The sequence below is a fragment of the Dioszegia hungarica genome, assembly GCF_025882075.1.
Source record: "Dioszegia hungarica strain PDD-24b-2 chromosome Unknown MKK02contig_31, whole genome shotgun sequence".
Taxonomy (NCBI): Eukaryota; Fungi; Basidiomycota; class Tremellomycetes; order Tremellales; family Bulleribasidiaceae; genus Dioszegia; species Dioszegia hungarica.
In genome coordinates, this window is record NW_026515780.1 from 79355 (window position 1) to 94297 (window position 14943).

A 14943-nucleotide genomic window follows, 5' to 3' on the forward strand; every position below is an offset into this window, starting at 1 on the left:
GTCTGGCTGCTGTCTGGACAGATGAAGAGGAGTGGATCAGGAAGAAACGGAGGTTGCGTCTGCTTATATAGCTGCTGCTCAGCTGCTGCTTGCTAAGCTCGTCCAGCCGGCCGGCTACTCTCGGCCCGGAATCGCTTAACTCGCCTAGCCGCGGGGCTCCCATACCTTAAGCTTCTACCCGTCTCCTTCAAGTCTCCTCCACTCTACAGTAGTCCAGAAATCCGGTCGAGCAGGCAGAATGGCGCCACCGCTACTTCTCATGAGATGCACAGGTAGCTATACGACAAACGCTATAGAACAGCAGAAGCCCGTCGGCGAAGTTTTGAGAGCGGTACAATTTTAGCAGGAAGAGTAGCTGATGGACCGCAAGCCCTCATCAGCTGGATTGCCTCCTGGCCAAACCCTGTCGCACTCGCTGCTGTGTCAGACCCCGCGAGCGTTGCAACAGCCGGACTGGGGTGGGCGGCAGGGGCAGGAGAGTTCAGCGAACGCCTGTCAGAGCAGCTGCACACGACGACGCAGGTGCGGGAGATAATGATGTATGTACAGTGGTGATCACGAGCAGCGTGAGAAGGTACAGGAGATGTGAAGATGACAGAGCCGACGATTGGATATGGTTGCTGGGCAGGATTGAGAGCGGTGCAGACTATTTAGACCCCGGGAACCGCTGGGCCGATCCGGGTGCGAGAAAGTTGTCAACGGCCCCTACGGTCTTCGCAGGCAGACGTCGGGCGGTGCTGGGAAGCCGAGTGGAGAGACTGACTTTGCTTCGCTCATTCGACGGCAGATGCGTCTCGTCCACCGCAGAGGTGATGTCAACGGCGACCGTCTTGTACTCAACCTCCGAGCCAAGGGCGGTAGTCACATCCGTCGTGTACCTTCCGGTGTTGGGATCCTTGGTGGGCAAAGGAGCTTCTGCAATCCTGAGCATCAGTCAGCTCACAGGCTATAGCAAAACGTATAGCGCGGGGTATGAGTAATGATGTATCTCAGCTCATCACTCACCGTCCAAGCACGGCATACTGCATGTCGGACCCCTCCAAACCAGCATCTTTCAGGGCGCTGAAAAGCTGCTCTTTGACCACAGAACTTCGGGGGTCAGACTCGTAGTGCTGCATCCAGCCAATTGGAATATCGAGCGTTTCATTCAGGGCATACTTGGCGACCATCTGGGCTCGCCAACTATCGGGACTCGTCAGCGGGCGCCAGTCTCGCAATTTGTAGGGTGGCGAGCAGCATGCAGGGAATGTCTACTCACGAGTCCATGAGGCTGTCTGTGATGCCCGTGTACCGGATCTTGAAGTCGCTTGCGCTGCTCATTGTATCGTACGTATGCCTGGTGGACTGTGGTTGCGGGAACTGAAGACGATCGATGTCGGGGCAAACGATCGAAAGTGAATGTACAAACGAGGGAGCGGGAGTCCTGTGCCTGCCTCTTATACGCTCTCGTTTGAGCGCCGGGTCCCAGCTCGCTAGATCTCCTTTGACCTGCCTGGCGTTTCGTCCCACCTCCTTGAGCTTACCTTTTCCCCCGCACCCCACCCTGCTTTCAAGTTACGAGTGTGGCGGACAACATTTTGCCACCCGAACCAGACCGCCACTCTCGCCGACAAGCTCGTTCTGTGGTCTCAAGACTGGCTTCTGATCGCTTGTTCGGCGAAGCCCTGCCAGCCGCTGCTCTCTTCAGCCGGACAGGGATGTGATGAACCGTCTTGCATGATAATCTGGCGATGTCTCCTTCCTCACCCGGCCCTGAGAATCGTAACCCCGCTAGACACTCCCCGCCGCTCTGTAAATCATCACCTTCTTCTCATCCCCACCCGTCGCAAACATCTTGCCTACGCCCAACGACCCACTCGTCACGTTCTCAGGCTGCCAGTCGAAGGCCCAGACCGGCGCCGCTGTGGTCGTTGAGAAGACCGAAGTGCGCTGGGCAATGTCCCACAGTCGGACTTGGCGGTCTGCTCCGCTAAGAGTTATCAGCTAGAGGTCCACCCAGGCATGAGTACAGCAGGAAGCTTACGCTGAACCGAGTAATCGCCCATCTGGCCCCGCAGCAACCGACAGTACCCAGCTCTGATGTCCTTGCAGAATCGCCACTGCGCCTTCTCCCTTCCCGCCCGAGCCCGTCTTGCTTCCCGCGCGGATATCGTGCAGGACTATTCGGTGGTCGTCTGAGCCTGAGAAGAGCCACTACATATGAGCTTACCTTTCTTCCTATGACTGCGGTGAGAAGAGGCCAGCTCACCTGCGAGTCATGCGACCAGGATATGGTCCGGACTGCCATAGCGTGAGACTGGTACGTCGCGACGACGGAAGACGATTCTGCGTCGACGACGGTGATATGGCCATTCTCCGTCGAGAGGGCAATTTGACGGCCATCTGGAGACTGACAGGTCAGCTATAGAGCTACAGCAAGCATTACAGGGCATGAACAGCTTACAAAGTTGATGTCCATTGCGAACTTTCCCTTGCCCGTGTCCACCACCTTCCCTTCCCCGCCCAGCGGCCCTGCGCCCACAGAGACACCATTTTGTTCATTTCCTTCATCGTCATCCTCATTTGAGCCACCGTTGAGAGAGTCGGACGAGATGGTCTTAACGATTATTTTGGAGGATCGGCCGCAGTATGCGTAGGCTGAGGAAGAGGGGTGGAGGGCGCATGCGTACGCCGGGATTTCTGTCGGGTCAGCCATTATTCCTCCAAGTCGTCCTCAACAACGATCCGCCCACAGATCCGGTCCCTAAGACACTACGCGTGACTCTCTCAGAGACGCTCGGACCTCGCTAGCCTTCCTTCCCCCCGCTTCTCCCCCTATGCAGAATCCAAACTCACCGCTCCCACCCCCCACCTTCTCCCTCGCACTCTCCACCCGCCCCACCGACCTCCCCTCTTTGACATCCACCATCACCACCATCCCATCCAGACTCGCCCCCAGCGCAAACCGTCCATCACCCGATACGCTCAGACTAGCAATCGCGAGCGGGTTTGTCGAGAGGTTGTAGACTGGTACGGACGGTTGCGAGGCGTCATACACCCGGATATGGCCGTCGGCGCAGCCAGAGACGAGGTTGTTGGTTGATGTCCATTTGAGTGCCCAGATATCGTCTGGGTGGGCTAAGGTTGTCAGTCAGAGCCAGGGAGGGCGAGAGGGAAGGAAGAAGAGGGGGACGGACTGGAGGAGGATTCGGAGTTTAGGTAGGCGAGGGACTGGGGAGTCAGCTATGTGGTCTCAATACTGGCGCATCAAGGTAAGATTCAGCTTACCATGCTGAGCGATGTGCGTTTTGGGTGTTGAAAGAGAGGTAGAAAGGCAGTTGATGAATCTGAACTTTGCGATGTCAATGCTTGGATCGACTTGAGGAATGTGGAGTTGCACGTTGCAGATCCAACTTGCTTCAGCCATTTCACCATCATCTTCCCAGACCCTTTGACTATCGACCGCAGGTATCATCCCGAACCAGGCACAGCGGACCCCATGCCTCATCCCGCTCCTTTAGGGATCCAGCGACCCCTCCTCCCTACAGCCCTTCTCGTCGCTCTCACACTCCGCATCCTTCCGGCCCTCATTCTCCCTCAGACCGCTTTCCAGCCTGACGAGTTCTGGCAGTCTCTGGAGCCCGCTCACGTCCTGGCATTCGGCTATGGGCACCTCACATGGGAATGGAAGGATTTGCCCGTAGCTCTCACGCGAGGTGAAGGTGGAGACGGGTGGTATGAGAGGATGGTTGTCGCTGGACGCATGAGGGGGTGGATATGGCCTGGAGTGTTCGCGTTGATCTATAAGGGGATGACTGCACTCGGGGTGGAGGAGCGGTTTCTGACGGTACGCTAGCCTACTCTCTGACGTAGACATTGGCTGGAGTTGATCGACATAGCTTGCACCCAGACTGGTCGGATCGCTCATCGCTGCGTTCACCGACTATGCGACCTACCTCCTCGGTATCAAGCTCTTAGGTCCTGGAGCAGGCCCAGCGGCTGTAAGTCATCCGCCGTACCACTCTCCATGTTGAAGCCTGCTGACACCCCAAAGATGTTCCTCTCCCTCACATCGCTCTTCCACGCGCACATCCTGCCTCGAGCATTATCCACCTCCCCAGAGACGCTTCTCACCGCTCTGGCGCTTCTGTACTTCCCGCTACCTGGTCCAGAAGTCCCAAGCGCTCTCTCCGTCGGCGAGGAGTCTGTCTCTGCCTCGAAGTCCGAAGCTGGGGGAAACAAGGCAGGGGTGCTGCGTTTGAAGGAGGTGAAGGAGATGGATTATGTGATGATGGATAGGATGTCGCCGCAGCTGGAGATGAGTCACCTGTAAGCTGCTTGATAATCAAGATGCCTTGGAGGACAAGCTGACAATCTGCAGACCACAAGCAAGTCTCGCTATGTCTGCGGCACTCGCAAGCCTTGCGGTCTGTATTCGACCTACCACGATTCCTTTCTGGGCATATCTAGGCCTGGAGCATATCATCAGGACATTCAGGAATCAAGGCGTACAGCAAGCAGTCTTTGATGTTGCTCGGGCCATTCTACCAGCGTGAGTTACCAGTCTTTTTTTCTCAGAACCGAGCTCATGACAGCAGCGGGGCTGTATTCGCCGCTTCTACGGGAATCGATTTCGCCGTCGCCGGTCGTCTCTACTTCCCCATCCTCACCTTCGTCCACTACAACCTCTTCTCGGGTCTTTCGGCGACGTACGGCTCCACATCTCCGCTATACCACCTCACCCAAAGCCTCCCCATCATGCTCTTCCCGATCTGGTACTGGTTCGCTCAAGGCTTCTCCTCTTGCCTCCTCCCCTCTAGGCTCCTCCCGACCTCTCTATCGAATCTGGACCGACCATCTTGCCTACGCACTCTCGCTCGAGCACTCACATTCGCCATCGCCACCCTCTCCCTCTCGCCCCACTCGGAATGGCGTTTCCTGCACCCGTTCCTCCCGTCACTCCTCCTCTTCGCCCTTCCACCCCTCTTCAAGGCTTACGCTCCGGTACAGGGCGTAGCGAACGTCCGATCGATATTCAGGCAGTACCTCCGGATCACTAAACGGCCGTTCTACCTCATCCTCCTGGCGCCGGTAGTACTGTACCTCTACCTGAATATCTTTCACGGAAGGGCGCAAGTCGAAGTGATGAATGCGCTAAGAAGAGGGGAGGTGGGCGAAGTGAAGGGTCTGGTGGTGCTTATGCCGTGTCATTCGACACCGTGGATGAGCCATCTGCACCGGGATGTTCCGGCTTGGTTCCTCACTTGCGAGCCGCCAATAGGGTAAGCTAAGCTTTTTCGACCTGGTCAAAGCAATAGCTGACTTGTTCTAGGCGAGATGCTGGGCAGTATCATACACAGCAGTCCATATTCTACAACGCACCCGTCTCGTATCTCTCCACAGTCTTCCCTTACCCGCCCTCACCGCTCCACAAGATTTTCAGCGCGGACGAGATGGACGGTACGGTCCTGCCTTCGCATGTCGTCCTCTTCGGGTCGCTGTTGGATGTGCGAGAGGGCGATTTAGGCGTGGCGCAGGCTTTGGAGGTGAGAGGGTATAGCCAGGCATGGTCCATGTGGAATGGGTTCGATTGGGCGCAGGATGAGGAGGGGAGGAAGGGGGGAGTGAGGATTTGGACTTTGAGCGGAAGCGGGGGTGCTCTTTAAGCTGACTTTGGCGGACTTATCAGCCAGGTTGTATATGTACCTCATCTACTGTCGCAGTCTCTGCTCAGCGCTCGCCCATGCATAGAGATCGACCATATAGCTAGACAAAACACGACTGAAACCTGCTGAAACATCAGCACGGACCAGTCTTCCCGCCACATCCGCCACTTCCCGGTCGAAATTCCGGCAATCTCCGCCCCGCACCAAAATTCGACTTCACTTCTTCCTGCGTCATTCCTCTTCACTCTAGCCTTCATCTTAATAAACCGGACTCACCTCCACCCCTATCTCCCTCTTTATCTACCCGCCAGCGGAAGAAGGCTAAACCAACCCCCTACAATGTCTGACGCCGGCTCCGAAACCGCTTCCAACGCCCCCGTGGCCGAGGTCGAAATCGCCGATGTGGCCGAGGTCAAGGAGTCCTCCGGACCCATGTCGGTCGAGGACGCGCTCCAGGCCGTCATCAAGACTGCTCTTTACCATGACGGTCTTGCTCGTGGTCTCCGCGAGTGCGCCAAGGCGCTCGACAAGCGGGACGCGCACCTCTGTGTCTTGGTCGAGACTGTCACTGAGGGTGAGTTTTGGTGGTTTAGAAGAAAGAGGGCGTAGCAGGGTGGTTTAGAAGGAAGAGGGCGTAGCAGAGGGGAAGGGGACGATTGGACGGGAACGGATAAGGAGACTCAGGAAGAGATGGGGGGCTGGGATGGGACGGAATATGGGAATTGAGGAAATGCGATACGTTCTCATCGACCACTTGCTGACTCTCCAGCCGAGTACCTCAAGCTCATTGAGGCTCTCTGCGCCGAGCACAACATCCAGCTCATCAAGGTCTCGGACGCCAAGGTCCTTGGCCAGTGGGCCGGTCTTGCCGTGAGCTACTTTTTCCCGCCATTCGTATGGGCCTCAGCTGACAATTGTGCAGAAGATCGACCGTGAGGGTAAGCCCCGGAAGGTCGTCGGCTGCTCGTGTGTCGTCATCACCAACTACGGCCAGGACACCCCAGCCCTCCAGGTGCTCCTCGAGTGTAAGCTTTGTCCTTTTTTCATGTCGTAAAGACACAGTAGCTGACTCTCTCAGACTTCAAGACCCGTTAATCGTTTCGCGGTCTGACCGAAGTCTTACCATTCGCTCTGTAAGTTGTGTTTCCGACTTCCTCCAACTCACACAAACCACATCCCTTCCTCCACTCTGATGATCGGGTCTCCCTCTACCAATTTCACCGTGTCGACAATTCCCTGGAATCGAACCTATCCTCGCAAGAGGACCAATCCGTTGTCTGATCTTTACGAACTCCTTTGTTGCGCTGGTCATTGCCCGTAAGGACAAATGCTGATAATTAGGATGTCGGTCTCTTGACTGTGCTTGGGATGTTTGGGCGGATGAACGTAGATTTGCTTGAGATGTATGCGGTGTCAAATCCATCAACTGCCTTTGTGGCACCCCTCGGGGACCCCCGGCCAGCCTTGGCTCACTTATTGCACTCGTATTTGCTACTTGACCTGCCTCACTTGGACAGGGACTGCCTTGCTAAGAAGACCTATGTAGTAATTTTTACCAGCACAGTTCGCGGACGATCAGTATAAGCGTAAAGAGGAGAGCAGCCCAATTGAGGAATGCGGAGCAAAGACCCTTCCTTGCCATGAGGCCCGAGCCGTACACTCATACACTTCATCTTGACCATATCAACCTTCTGCTTCCCCGCCATATAGACTTCGCCTCACCCTCACATATCTCGCTCGCACTCTGGGTCTACATGCGCGGGTGACACACTTCCCCTCAGAATCCCACACTCACGTCCCGCTTGTCGTGCGCAGCCGAGGTTGATGAAGCTGATCTGTAGACTGGGCAGTCAATCACCGAGACAGCTGTATTTGCTGGATATCCCCTACCCATGCGGCCACAGGACTACGCCACGATAGAGGTGCACGCACTGGACGAGCTGCGCGGGTCACCGTTAGGACGCACCGAGCTGAGACCGGCATATGGTCCAAGTGAGCATCTTACTTCTCTCACGGCCTCAAATTTCAACGTCAGCGGGGATACTTGCTGACCCTTCCAGTACACCTGCCTCCAGCTTAGAAGGAAATCAGACTGGCGGGTTGGGTGGAGTGAGTCAAGGGGATGAAAGTCGTAATCTCCAAGGTGGGCTTATTCGACAGCGCTAGGGTCAGAGACAGGGACATACCACTGGCGTAGACCTCGGAGTGGGCTGAGGCCACTCTTGAGAGGCTGAGCGACAATTAGACCTGGAAGGGAGGAAGAGCTTGAAGGCGAGGCAGCAAGAAGGTGGGAGCCGAGAGGACAATTCCGACAAATTACAATCATGTCTGCAATCTGTCTGAGCATCATGGTAATGTGCTGCTTAATTAAGATTGCTGCTTCTGCGTCTGCGCTCCCAGTGTAGCTGTAGTGTAGGCATGGCTGCACTACCTCCCGCGGGTCTATCAATCTTGAGCGGGGACGCCAGCATCTCTGTTTGGAGGAATGCGGACCGATTTGCAAGTGTGGCCATCCAGGCCTCCAGGGTCACCGGTCACCCGTTCTTTCGAGCATCACACAATACGCCCCTAACGCAGCCCTTACCCGAATCATTGATAGGCTCGACTATCAATCCTCCTTCCCATCATGAAGCCATTCAATAAGCAGTTTCCAGCGGAGATTTACCCGCTCATCCTCATTCATCTTCGCAACCCAATTCCCCTTCCCAACTCCTATCCAGCACGATCAGAGATCTACCAGCCTCACCTCGCCCAGGGAATTAGGGTCAACAAGGAAAGCTCAGCTCTTCAGCTGCTTGAACTCTCGCAGCCAGCCAGACAGGATAGGCGCTGATAAGCACAGGACTTTTACTATATCGTCGAACGCCTGCTCTACACGGATGTTCTCACTGAGGACCTGGCCGGTACGCTCGCGCTACCCTCCAAGCCTGGACGGCGGTTCCATCACACAAAGTTAATGCGGATCGAGTACGGTTCGAAGACGTCCGATGTCACATACGAACAGATCTTCACATCGGTCGCGCCCCCAAAGCATCCGGGCTGGACCATCTGGATCATGGTCGGTCTTACCCAAGAGCAGCATAAAAGTGCGCTCCGGCGGTCATGCGAAGCGGAGGTTGACCGCCTGAGTATGTTCTTCTACCGCCTCACACAGGAGCGGAAGAGCATAGCGGATCTCCTACCGAAACTGGAAACACTGGCGATAAACTCAATCTACGCCTCGGAAGATGACGGCTATACCACCTACGAGCGTGACTTCCCTCCAAAGAACTTGGTCAAAAGCGTCTCAAAAACGCCGTCCTCGGTTTTCACCAGTTTTGCGACCGGGGCAAACTCCGGCACCTTTGCTTACGGGATTCAATTGGACCATTGGGTCTCCGGCCGGTCACCTATGCCTCGTACGAGGGCCCCAACCACAACCGGACCCTGCACTTTTCGGCTGTCCCATTCCGGATGCCAATCCCCATGGGCCGGAACATCAGATGGGCATATGACGGTCCACCCAATCCGGACATGAAGATGTATGTCAAGGAGATTATACAGGAGGTTATGGCAGTCGGCCAGCATCGGGCGGATATTGTTGAGGGGGATCCCAGCATGGCGGGATGGGGCATGCCGGCCAAAACGGACATTGCGGATATCGATATCTACCTATCGTCAGCGGTGGATGATCCCTTCTTCGACCAGATCTCGGGGGCGAGTCCATCGGGCGGCAGAAATGAGATGATGTCGGAGGAGAGGCAAGAGGCGGTCATCGCATCGCTTAGGACCGAGCTGCAGTCCCGCCTGAGATCCCGCACCAAGACTCTGGATACAGTGCGTTGGGACTTGACCGAGCGCGCCCCCATTTGCGAGGCATGCGGGGCCGAGAACGTGGATATGGGCAAGGTGGGATCAGTACGGACGTAAGGAGGGACCTAGCCACCTTGGCTATGAGCGCGTGAGTGGTGGTCTTCCCCGTGCTGCGCCACGAGCTAGGAAGAAGCTGATCTGCAGCGTGCGGGCCCGGACACGTCGGTATGGGGAGGACAAGGTGATGGCGGACTTCAGAAGGGGAGGTATCCAGCCGTTCTACTGAGTGAGTGGTCTATTGGCATCGCTGGTCATGTGCCACCGACTCAATCGAAGCTGACCTGCAGATTCGGTGCATCATGGATCTGTTCACAGCTCGCGAACTATCAGATGGATTGCTGGACGTTCCTCATCTTCTGTCCCTATACGGGTACGCCACAATGGATGTACACGCACTGCACGTCTCACGCAGGCCAGGCTCTATCAGGAGGCGCTACACCAGCTCATGGGCAAATACTGACCTGCTAGACCCCGCTGATTAGACCTGACCAGGCCGAGACGAAACGCCAAGCAGGCTCGAAACAAAACTGAGCGGCAAGGCGGTCGATAGGAGGCGGTCTTTACTATCCAGCATGGCTGCTGATGTGATGGTGATACGGCTGAGAGCGTATCGTCTGCTAATGCTCGCGTATATCTTGCGGGTAGTTCCATGCATACATGCAAAGACACACTGTCAAAGGGATGGATCCACCCCAAAGGGGATCTTCTGATCTCCGCTTTAAGGAATGCGGAGCAGTTGTTACCCAAGCCTCGCGCCACTTTGCCACCCTTTCAACCTTTCAATCATCCGTCCTTTATCTCCCCGCGGACCCCACCGAGTCTCACAGTCGGTCCTTCATCAGTATTCTGGGAGTAACACTCGAATCCCTCGTCATGAAGCCATTCAACAAAGAATTTCCCTCGGAGCTTTGGCCGCTCATCCTCCGTTGGCTTCGCAATCCCACTCCCCTTCCGTCTTCCCGCCCACCACGCTCGGAGCTCGCTCAGCCGCATTTAGCTCAGACCGTCCGGGTCAGCAAGGTAAGCTCGGCCTCTCACTGCAGCCTCCCCTGATAGAAGACCTCGATCTGAGCTGACAGCGCAGTACTTCAACTCCATCGTCGAGCGTCTCCTCTACACACATGTTATAAGCGAGGACTTCCCCGGTCTTTTCGCGGTCCCTGAATCGGCGCCCGGACGTCGCTTCACCTTGACAAAGTCGCTCAAGGTCGAATACTGCTCGAAAACGACGGACGTGACCTACCGGACCATCTTCTCCACCCCGGCGGCCGGATCCCAAACGTCCCCCGAGCACTCGGTATGGCGAAACGTCGGGCTCTCCCGCCAGGAGCATGAGGCGGGCTTGGACCTCGCTTGCGAAGCCGAGATCGCGCGCATTCACATTCTTACTTGCCGCTTCCAAGGCGAGCTCGGCGGCGAGAAGAGATCAATGGCGGATGTCCTGCCGAGACTGGAGACAAGGGCGATCAACTCCATCTACGCCTCGGAGGATGACGCGTACCACCGGTACGAGCGGAATATCATGGACGGATCGAGGGAAAAGGAGAGGATGCAAGTTAGCGTGATCATGTTTGCCGAGTTCCTCAAGTCGGGGAATCTACGTCACTTCTGTATCCTGGACAACCTCGGACCCCTCAGTCTGCCACTCGTCAGCTACGCGTCATTCCAAGGCCCTCCTCACACGCTCTCGGTCCATTTCTCCCGTCTTTCGGGCGCTCGGTTCCCAGTCTCCATGGGTCGGAACATCCGGTGGGCGTACGATGGGCCACCGAATGCGGACATGCGAGAATATTTCGGCGAGATGTCACGAGACCTCATGCTCGTCGCGAAGCACAGGAAGGCTCTCGTCGCAGGTCCCGGCAATAGCGGGACGAATCGGCCGCGACCGGCGAATTCGGACGTCGCAGACGTCGATATCTACATGTCATCAACTATGCTCAGTCCCGGTTTCGAGCCGGCGTATACCAGCTTTTACCCCAACGCGGCGATCGAACTCGACGCACGGGCGCTGTCAATCGACAAGGAGAGGGTAATGGTCAGGTTGCTGGGCGCGGAATGTCAGACCCACATGAGGAAGAGCTCGGGCCTCCTGGATGTTGTACGGTGGCACCCGACCTGGGAGGCGCCAATCTGCGAGGCGTGCGGGGTGGGATGGGTTTAGGCGGTCGCGGAATAAGGAAGTCAGCGGTGCTTGCTGGGGGCTTGTAGTGTGAGTATTTCCTGTTGACTCTTGTTCCTTCTCTTCCGCAATGAAACCTCAACCGAGAAAATCAAAGCTGATAGTGTAGATCGCGCGAGATGAGGAAGTGCAATTAGACTGTAATTAGCGTAAATCGGACCTGCACATAGTATCACTTCTAGTCTCAGAGATAGCATCCATATCTGCTGGACAGCTGTCATGACCTACTACTGGGCGGTATGGTGGATAGTCGAGAGCCCATCAGCTCGTTCCGGCAGAAGGGGAAGATAACAGGTCAGTATTGTGCGAGATCGGTGTTTGCCCCTTGACCCGCACGAGCTGCCCTGACAGGTACAACATCTGAGAATGCATGACTGCTGACCTTCAGTCTAATCACCAGAGGAACACCCTCTGCAGCCTGATCATCAGCTCCCACGTCTTCTACACCCAAAAGACCCAAACATACCGCAATGTGGGCATTCAACGACCGTCCCCTTCTTCAACACCGCCTTGGGTACTCTGCAGATACACGTCGACCCCTGGAAGTTCATATCCCTCGTTTGGATACACCTGACACAGCAGAGCTTCTCGTATCCTTGCCTACTAGCGTCAGCTTGATCCTGCTCAGCGAGAGAGAGGTCGAAATTCACTTCTTCCACTTTGCTATCAGATCCGCGTCTGCGTATTTTTGCTTGATGAGCCAGTCGTACAGCTCCCTCGATATCAATTCCCGCTTGTAGTAGAGGTCGTATATGTATCGTGATCTTGCGTGGGATATACGCATTATTGGCCTGAGGGTGTCAGCTCGGTCCAAGCAGCCTCAGGCGGAGGTGCAGCTGTTGAGACCTGAAGTTCGCTCATGACCGGCCCAGCTGCGTCTGCCAATGCGATTAAGGCACTTACCAGACAGACTCGGCCTTCCGCTTGCCCTCATGCGACTCATTCTCCGCATCCCTCATCTTCTTCTCATAGTCTTCGAGCACATCCCTGCACTCTGTCAACTGTGGTCCCTGTAGCCCAGTACTGGCGGGAAAGAGAAAGCTCACGCTATGTCCTCGTATCCCTCTGGTGGAGGCTTCGTCCGGGATGTCCTGATCTTCGGCATGGCGCTATACAGTGAACGATGGTGGGCGTCGTAGAGAGGTGTTGTTGGCTGAGTTGGCTGGCTGGCTTCAGCTGCTGGCTCGACTTCTGGCGGAGAGCACGCACGGACTGTTATTCTTGTCCGGATAAAAGCAATAAAACCCGATTTGCCACCCGGCGGAATCCGGCTCCGAACCCCTTCTCCGACCGAACGCGTCTCTTCTTTTTGCCCTTTCTATCAGTCTTCATCCAGCCTTCTCTTGTCTATACCAGACATCTGTACGTATTACAGTACAAGCAGAGCGACACATCATAGCCGAACTCGCCATAAACCGTATCTGCATCGACGGATCCAGTCGCCTCCGGCCAAAAATCGCTCGAAGAGCGTAACAAAACAAAAATCTCCACTCCCGCTAACATCAGCCGGTACCGCCAGTATGGGTCGTTGGGCGCAGTCCGAGTTCGACAGGGTGCTTCTGGAGAAGGTCAAGATCCTATTGTGCGTGTTCGCTGTCTTCAGCCTGGAGGATGGGGCTGACGAGCCAGTGAAGCCGCCCGAGATCCCTTGGTAGAGTCTAGTAATTTAGACTTGCGGTTCCGGACGTTCGTGAGGACGCTGGACCCGAGGGATAAGGCTATACAGGCGTGTTTCAGGACTCTAGTCCAGGTGAGCTCACGGCAAGGTACACGTTGTACAGTACAAGCTGAACTCGTAGCAATCACATCTGACCAACGCCCGGGCTCGCGCACACCGCCCCATCTCTGACTATCTCGCCGATCTTGGCCAACCAACGGACACTGCTGAACGATTCGGACCTCCATCACCTCCTCCACGGGTACATACGCGTCTTCGCCGACATGGATTACCCGACTCAGGTGGTCAGCCACCCTTAGCCTCTTGGTTGCTTGCACGGGACATGCCTGCCAGCGCTGCCGCGGCCGCGGCTACCGACGTGGAAGCTACCACACGGCGAGTGCTCCCCCTTCCCGCTCGGCGACCTCAGGACGAGCTTGCCCCGCTCTTGGCACGCACACGGCCGACCGGATCAGCTACCGCGTCGGGTTCGGGATCCGGCACAAGCCGCGCCCACTCTCCCAGCCGGATGCGGCGCCTCGGTCTCGATCCTTCCGCCGCCACATTCGTTCCTCGCAATGGTGCACCCCGGCCACCTAGTCCACCAAGCGCAGCCAGCGCTGCGTGGCTGAGCGAGTATATTCCGACTGGCCCCACCGGCCCGGATCTCTCGTTCAGCGACGACGAGGAAGCAGACTACATGGGCGGCTTCTTCGACAGCGGTATCGTCCCTCCTCCACGTTTTTCGGAATACGTCCCGGGGTCCATACTCGGAGCAGATCGGAGGCGGCGTCAGCGAGAGGAGGAGTTTGGGGTGGACGGCGAGGAGGATGAGGCATACCCGTACGGGGCAGGAGGGAGGCGACAGCGATTGAGACGGAGTCGAGCGCCTACCCGGGGCGCAGGTGGAGCGGCGGACGATGAGGTCGAGGCGATGTTTGGACGGTATACGGGCGGAGGGGATTATGGGGCGGACGACTCGGCGCTGCTGTTTCAGCCGACGACGGACATGCCTCAGCCGGGACCTGGGACCGAATCGGGCGCGGATATCCCATATCCCCATACGGCAGAGACATATGCGGCGCGCCGGCGAAATCGGAATCACAGTTCCAACCGGCCAGCATGGGGCGGGAACAGTCTGACGGATTATATCCTCGGTTTCGCGGACGAATTTGGCGAGGCGGGCCCGTCGGGCGCAGGCGGGGGATCCGGACGGGCTGGGGAGGGAGAGGAGGAGGGGGCGGTAGTGGATGATGGTGGTGTAGCGGCGGTAGATCAGTTTATCGCTCGGACGTTGAGGCGGAGGGAGCGAGCGGACGCGAGTGGGATTGGAGGGAGGGATACGAGAAGGGATGGGATTGTGCTGGATCTGGAGGACGAGGAGCTGGAGGGCGGAGAGAGAGGGGTGTGGTCGAATGAGTGGCATCCGACGGAAGGTGCGATGGAGGGGATGGATCCACGGCTGTTGGCGGCTTATGAGGAGGGGTTGTATGATTTAGAGTAGGCCTGGGCTGGGGTTGTAGTCCTGCTCGTGGGAAGGTGAGGGCATGCCTCATGATCAGGATCTGAGGGTCGATCCGAGTACATGTATTCATTTCCGCCCTGTTGCC

At 56.7% G+C, this 14943-nt stretch overlaps 7 protein-coding genes across 7 annotated transcripts; 5 read left to right on the top strand and 2 right to left on the bottom strand.

The window, feature by feature from the left end:
• Positions 1-1770: 1770 nt before the first annotated feature.
• On the bottom strand, positions 1771-3417 carry MKK02DRAFT_41250 (WD40-repeat-containing domain protein; the record flags this gene model as incomplete). Its single annotated transcript, XM_053091493.1, has 7 exons — positions 1771-1969; positions 2024-2193; positions 2249-2389; positions 2444-2679; positions 2836-3117; positions 3177-3210; positions 3268-3417. The coding sequence occupies 7 exons, from the start codon at positions 3415-3417 to the stop codon at positions 1771-1773; spliced, it is 1212 nt and encodes a 403-aa protein (XP_052941882.1).
• Positions 3418-3478: 61 nt separating this feature from the next.
• MKK02DRAFT_35527 (Alg9-like mannosyltransferase family-domain-containing protein) lies at positions 3479-5645 on the top strand (the record flags this gene model as incomplete). The annotated part of the gene is made up of 6 exons (XM_053089196.1): positions 3479-3826; positions 3879-3980; positions 4034-4308; positions 4361-4531; positions 4578-5261; positions 5312-5645. The coding sequence occupies 6 exons, from the start codon at positions 3479-3481 to the stop codon at positions 5643-5645; spliced, it is 1914 nt and encodes a 637-aa protein (XP_052941883.1).
• A 339-nt stretch (positions 5646-5984) lies between these two features.
• MKK02DRAFT_41252 (putative 40S ribosomal protein S12) lies at positions 5985-6740 on the top strand (the record flags this gene model as incomplete). Its single annotated transcript, XM_053091494.1, has 4 exons — positions 5985-6219; positions 6415-6515; positions 6568-6670; positions 6724-6740. 4 exons carry the CDS (start codon positions 5985-5987, stop codon positions 6738-6740), a joined length of 456 nt encoding a protein of 151 aa, XP_052941884.1.
• A 1531-nt stretch (positions 6741-8271) lies between these two features.
• On the top strand, positions 8272-9723 carry MKK02DRAFT_41253 (uncharacterized protein; the record flags this gene model as incomplete). Its single annotated transcript, XM_053091495.1, has 4 exons — positions 8272-8409; positions 8488-8919; positions 9051-9550; positions 9642-9723. The coding sequence occupies 4 exons, from the start codon at positions 8272-8274 to the stop codon at positions 9721-9723; spliced, it is 1152 nt and encodes a 383-aa protein (XP_052941885.1).
• A 455-nt stretch (positions 9724-10178) lies between these two features.
• MKK02DRAFT_30655 (uncharacterized protein) lies at positions 10179-11658 on the top strand (the record flags this gene model as incomplete). The annotated part of the gene is made up of 2 exons (XM_053088101.1): positions 10179-10517; positions 10582-11658. 2 exons carry the CDS (start codon positions 10179-10181, stop codon positions 11656-11658), a joined length of 1416 nt encoding a protein of 471 aa, XP_052941886.1.
• Positions 11659-12065: 407 nt separating this feature from the next.
• On the bottom strand, positions 12066-12781 carry MKK02DRAFT_30656 (bud site selection-related protein; the record flags this gene model as incomplete). The annotated part of the gene is made up of 5 exons (XM_053088102.1): positions 12066-12094; positions 12143-12276; positions 12327-12467; positions 12580-12663; positions 12723-12781. The coding sequence occupies 5 exons, from the start codon at positions 12779-12781 to the stop codon at positions 12066-12068; spliced, it is 447 nt and encodes a 148-aa protein (XP_052941887.1).
• Positions 12782-13196: 415 nt separating this feature from the next.
• MKK02DRAFT_30657 (uncharacterized protein) lies at positions 13197-14837 on the top strand (the record flags this gene model as incomplete). Its single annotated transcript, XM_053088103.1, has 3 exons — positions 13197-13258; positions 13306-13426; positions 13476-14837. 3 exons carry the CDS (start codon positions 13197-13199, stop codon positions 14835-14837), a joined length of 1545 nt encoding a protein of 514 aa, XP_052941888.1.
• Positions 14838-14943: the final 106 nt, after the last annotated feature.